The following is a 6,227-nucleotide window of genomic DNA, read 5'->3' as shown; positions in this document are numbered from 1 at the left end:
CAGGGACAGAAATCATAAAACATAACCTAGTAATATCTTTTTAAATTTATTTTGTCAGATTCTTGATTCTTTCATTTAAATATCAAAAACAATAATATGCAAAGTTTGAGAAAACTGCATAGACTGGAAAAAGTCTTAATGCACGTAAAAAATATTCGTCTAAGATGTGAAAGCGGAGGACTTTATGAACCAAGTTATTTACAGGTACAGAAATATGTTTAAATTTATAATCCCCTTTTCTGGATACTTCATACCCTGCTTATCTTGCAGACTTCCTGAACTCATTACCTTTCTTGAATGTTTCTATGTGTTTGAATATTCTGTTATTGAAGAGTTAGATAAATTTGATTATCTGTACAGGGAATCCTCCTTTCTCGACCAAGATCTAGTGCCTTACAGTCCAGCAAAATATGGTTGGCTGTTTTAGGCTCTCTGCCACAGATTTGAAGCCTAAGTCTAAACCAGTGTTTCCCAACGTGGGGCCCATGCCCCACAGGGGGGTAATTTGATTGTTAATGGAGGCAATTCGAATATGATTGACCTGAGTTTAAATTTTTCGTCATGGGCCATTTTAATGCAATAGTAGATTTCAGTGAAGGAGTGAAGATATTCATCACTAAAACTGGAATAAATCTTACTGTAGGAGAGAATTTAATAAAACCGTCAATATCAGCATTAGATCAAAATAGCGGGTCAGACACATCTCTACTTGTCACTGTCTTGAGTCTTGCCATAACATTATATTCGAATGAGTGCGTTGTATGACAAAGATAGGGAATGTTCGATTTCCACGGACTTTCCATTTTTTTCGAATCCTGAAAAAACTAATACATATTTTTAAAAAATTTAAACACAAAATGAAATACTAAATTATTATCGAGGGCCAAAAGTCCCTTAGAATATATAAGAAGTTTCTTTCGAATAAGATATTTGAAATTAAAAATCACACTACATTTTCTCTTAGTTTTTCACCCCTGTAACTTATTAAAATCAACATTACAGAAGTTCTCAGGGACTTTTGGCCCTCGCTAATAACGTAATCTTTCATTCTGCGTTTAAATTTTTCAAAAATACTTATTAGTTTTCTCAGGATTCGAAAAAAATGAATCCCCATTTGAATAGCATTGCAGCCAAAAATACGTACTGATCCTCTTAACTCACCTTATCTTAATCTGACAATTTTGAGTTTTTCTAATGATAGATTTTTTTTTTCGGGCCCCCCTTAACAAACTCCCCTGTATTAAGAGCCAATATATATTGTAGAGATACATTTACAAGGTGCAAGGTTTGGGTGCAAAAATCCCCGCTTGGGCTCCCCTACCATTACTAAGCTGAGCAAATCCCAATATATCCTGTAGTCTACTAATAAAGCCTCTTGACCTAATTCTTGCATATTTTCCTCAGTACTTTAGTACCTCTACCACCTTAAACCCAACACATATTTTGAGTTCCTTCATTGATTCATCTTTATATTGCGTTTAAATTAATTAGCAATCAAATTAATTTTCTAGGCAATGAAATCAAAAATCCCTTTATATGAAGCAGTAAATATTCAGTTACGAGGTTATGATTACCCTGTGTTAGAGCATTACCAAAAATTTGTTCATAATATGTTGAAAAATATGGATGTTGAAGTTGAAGATAGTTGGGCAGTTCCTGCCCAAAATATGGATGTCACTACTCTCAAACCAAAGAGTGAGATTGTGCATGCTAAATATAATCTTAAAACATATGAGAGAGTTATTCAAATAGCAGATGTATCATCAATTCAGGTAACTTTACAAATTCAGGTTTATTGTCAACAAGATTTCGTACACACATTTATCTCAAATACACTAAAAAATATACAAAATATACAAGAAGTATAACATAATAATATATAGAGAAGAAATTAATGTTGCAATCTAAAAGTTTACAATAGATTCTAAGAGATTGTCACTTATAAGCTCGTCAAAAATTTGAAACATTGTTTTATGTTTTAAATTTGCTTTCATATTTTTGAAGACATCATAATATATGTATGCTCTGATTGAAAATAAATTGCATCACCTTTCTTCCAACTAGTGATGTGGACTGAGAATATTCCCAGTGGGAAGGAATTTAAAAAATGGGAATATTCCCTCGGCCATTATATCTTCCCAAAAAGTGGGAATTTATTAAAAAATCATGCTTATTTTTAACATTTTAGCTATTTTTTAGGATGTATGTGTCTCAGTGTGATCTGTTTCAACAAAATTGTACTTTTTTATCTGAAAATAATGTACTATAGCATTGTCAATGGTTATTGGTCTGTTTCTAAAGCAAGTCTTGAGTCTTTATAAATTTGTCTTAAATGTACATTATGTTTAAAGTGTTGGCATCTGAACAAATTGGTGATAAACTTACCAAAAATTAATATATTTATACAAATAAATTTACTAAATGATTTTATTAAATTTGGTCAAGTCTATTTTGTTTTGTCAGAATCATATATATTTTATTACTTAATTAATCAGGATTCAAAGAAGAAGTTTAATTTACTAATAAAAAAACTTTATTAACATCTTACTGAAAATCTTAAAACTCATTCCTGTATGAGTTAACACTTTAACTCATGGGCCCATTTATCCTCATAAGTTGCCACTAATTACTGTTGTTTTAGTTTTCTGAAAGATAAATAAAACAAGTAATTGGACTTCGTAAGTCCTAAGTTTTCACTCAAAGTAATCGAAAGTAGAAATGGAAGTCGATATTTGAACGCTTCGTGTAACTTTGTGCCGATTGATAAATGATTTTACTAATTTTCAGTCATTTTTACTAAACTTTGGGTCATCATTGTACAGAAATGACTTCAAAACCGAAACTAAAGATTCAAACTTAACTTTTCAATACGCTTCGATTGATGTGTTACATGTAATATTTCTGCACTTCTGGTTAGAACTTTTTAACCGGAAATGATATAAAAACCAAAATTTTACATTTGTTCTCATCTTGTTAAGGCACGTCGAATGATATATCGCTTATACTATTTCGGTGACTTTAAAACAACTCATACGGTTGCAACTCTAAAACCGGAAGTCCGATGTCAAATTTCTCATATTTAATACCATCCTTGGGTTATAAGCTTTTATTCGACACCTCATCTGTCAGTCTATCTGTATTAATAACGGAGGAGATAGACATACGGGCAGACAGTCATGAAACCGGAAGTATATATTTCTTCTCTTCTTGCGAAGTCGCGTCGAATAATATATCACTTGTATTATTCCGGTGACTCTAAAACAGTACTTCTGGTCGCATTTCTAAAACCAGAAGTCCTATGTCAAGTTTCTCAACTTTCTTGTCATTCTGCCTGTTATAGCGGAGCACTTATATTCGCAGTCGGACGGACAGACAGCCTAGGCCAAATTTCTCACCTTTAGTACCATCATTGGATTATAAGCTTTCATTTGACATCTCATTTGTCATTCTACCTGGTAAAATGACGAAGGAATTATATTCGCGGTCGGACAGACGGACAGACAGCCTAGGTAAAATTTCTTACCTTTATTACCATCCTTGGATTATAAGCTTTCATTTGACACCTCATTTGTCATTCTACCTGATAAAATGACGGAGGACTTATATTCTCAGTCGGACGGACAGACGCACAGACAGCCCAGGTCAAATTTTTCATCTTTTTTACCATCCTTGGATTATAAGCTTTCATTTGACACCTCATTTGTCATTCTACCTGATACAATGATGTAGGAGTTATATTAGCGGTCGGACAGACAGAAAGACAGACGGACAGACAGCCTAGATCAAATTTCTCACCTATAGTAGCATCCTTGGATTATAAGCTTTCATTTGACACCTTATTTGTCATTCTACCTGGTATAAGGACGGAGGAGTTATATTCGCGGTCAGACAGACCGACGGCCAGACAGCCTAGATAAAATTTCTCACCTTTAGTACCATCCTTGGATTATAAGCTTTCATTTGACACCTCATTTGTCATTCTACCTGGTATAAAGACGGAGGAGTTATATTCGCGGTCGGAGAGACCGACGGACAGACATCTTAAGTAAAATTTCTCACCTTTAGTACCATCCTTGGATTATAAGCTTTCATTTGACACCTCATTTGTCATTCTAGCTGGTATATTGACGGAGGAGTTGTGATCACAGACAGACAGACAGACAGACGGACGTGGATAATTCAAAGTTTTCACATTTTTTCAAAATTGGGTGAAAACAAAAAATGAAACATAAATAAATTAAGAATTTTTATGATCAAATTGTTATTCATGTGATTTGTGCCAAATTTATGCAACTTACATTACATTAATTCAGCATTAAATTAAATTAATACACCCTTATATTTTTAGCTTCCAATCGTCATTAGAGCTATAGAAGCAAGTTTACCTGCAGGTGTAACAGCCCATTTTAGACAGCATGAAGAAGCTGATGAAGAAGTTAGGTATATTCCTGATGCAGAACTGAACACACTGAAACAAGAATTAGAAGACCTGGGAGGTCCTTCTAAAAGTAGAAAATAGTCTTTTATAATTTATTTTAACCGTAATGGTTTTGTAAATATTAATTTGTTAGTTAGCGAATATTTTTAATAAAACGTTGTATTTAATAATGTCTAATTATTTTGTATAAAATGTATAAACATTTTCAATTTCTTTGCAACACGAAAATGCAGCAGCTGCATAATGCTCTGGTTAAATCGGAGAGTGCAGGAAGAGTCTTTACCGGTTTCGGAGATCTTTTCCTCCTCATCAGTAGTCCCATATCCTCTTCTCTCCGATTTCTCTATATATCATACTTTGGGCCCTTCCGAATTGCAAAGAAAGAAATGTCACGGATGAACTAGAGCCATCTACCGAAAAACAAAGTAAGTTATCAATCGAAGTAGCACAGAAAACGACAATAAATATCGTCTCCATACCACCAGATTGACAACAGGTGGAATACTTTCTTTGGTTACACCTCCTGAGATTTTCAAAATTTATAAATCAAACAGGATGCCGAGAAAATCCGTGACATTTCTTTCTTTGCAATTCGGAAGGGCCCAAAGTATGATACGTGGAGAAATCTGAGAGAAGAGGATATGGGACTACTGATGAGGGGGAAAAGACCTCCGAAACCGGTATATACTCTTCCTGCACTCTCCGATTTAACCAGAGTAGGTATTATGCAGCTGCTGCATTTTCGTGTTGCAAAGAAATTGAAAATGTTTATACATTTTTAATTCATTTACTCTTTTGTAGGAGTATTAAGGAATCTTTCTTGTTGGAACTTACCACGCTGAGCAGATAAGTTGTAAATTATTTAAAATTCTCTCATCTTAATTTCCTCGGCATCCTGTTTGATTTATAAATTTTATAAACTAAAAAAAGTATTCCACCTGATGTCAATCTGGTGGTATGGAGACGATATTTGTTGTCGTTTTCTGTGCTACTTAGATTGATAACTTACTTTATTTTGTATAAGTTTCCTATTTTCATCTTATTAGTAATTGGATAGAATTAATTTTGCTCCATATTAAGGGTAGCTGAAACTATGATAGTCTGAATAGTGGCTAAATGTGGAAACATTAGGTACCTTTTGCCACTACTATTTTATATAAAATAAGTTAAAACAAATGATGTCATCATAATAATTGTCGTAATATGTGACCAGACAAGGATGTACATATACACAATTATTCAATATATGAGAAGACCACTTGAACGATGGGAAAAGGGCATCTCAATAAATGGTCATAAAGTAAACAACCTACGTTTCGCAGATAACACAGCCCTTTTTGCAGATAGTCAAGCAGAACTGTTTGGTCTTATACAACTGGTCGAAAACGAAAGTCAAACAATTGGTCTGCAATTAAACATATCAAAGACTAAGATCATAATAGTGGATAGACTACATCACAATCATCCAGACATAATCATAATTAACCGGTTTAAGATTGTGAACTCATACTAATATCTCGGATCATTGATCACAAACACAGGGTCATTATAGGATTTATACATAGATGTGATCTAGCAAGAGTTTCCACAGTAAAAATGACCAAAATATGGAACGACTGTCAAATGTCAAGAGCGTTAAAGATGCGGTTGATTAACTGCTTTATATTCCAGAGATCTTTGGAGATGGACAATGCACGACATCACGTCGACTACTAAACTCCCTCCGGGGTTCAGTATTGAAGAGAGAGAAGTGATCAATATTATTCATCATCATCCAGTCTTCTGTGTT

At 33.8% G+C, this 6,227-nt stretch overlaps 1 protein-coding gene across 1 annotated transcript; it reads left to right on the top strand.

Annotated features, from left to right (window-relative positions):
• On the top strand, positions 1–4,608 carry LOC114349028 (39S ribosomal protein L48, mitochondrial). The gene is made up of 3 exons (XM_028299463.2): positions 1–204; positions 1,512–1,772; positions 4,349–4,608. The coding sequence occupies exons 1-3, from the start codon at positions 97–99 to the stop codon at positions 4,517–4,519; spliced, it is 540 nt and encodes a 179-aa protein (XP_028155264.1). The 5' UTR covers positions 1–96; the 3' UTR covers positions 4,520–4,608.
• The last annotated feature ends 1,619 nt before the right edge of the window (positions 4,609–6,227 follow it).

Source organism: Diabrotica virgifera, chromosome 3 (assembly GCF_917563875.1).
Source record: "Diabrotica virgifera virgifera chromosome 3, PGI_DIABVI_V3a".
NCBI classification, from domain to species: domain Eukaryota; kingdom Metazoa; phylum Arthropoda; class Insecta; order Coleoptera; family Chrysomelidae; genus Diabrotica; species Diabrotica virgifera.
Note: the sequence above shows the minus strand (reverse complement) of the source record. Positions and strands in the feature narration are given on the sequence as shown.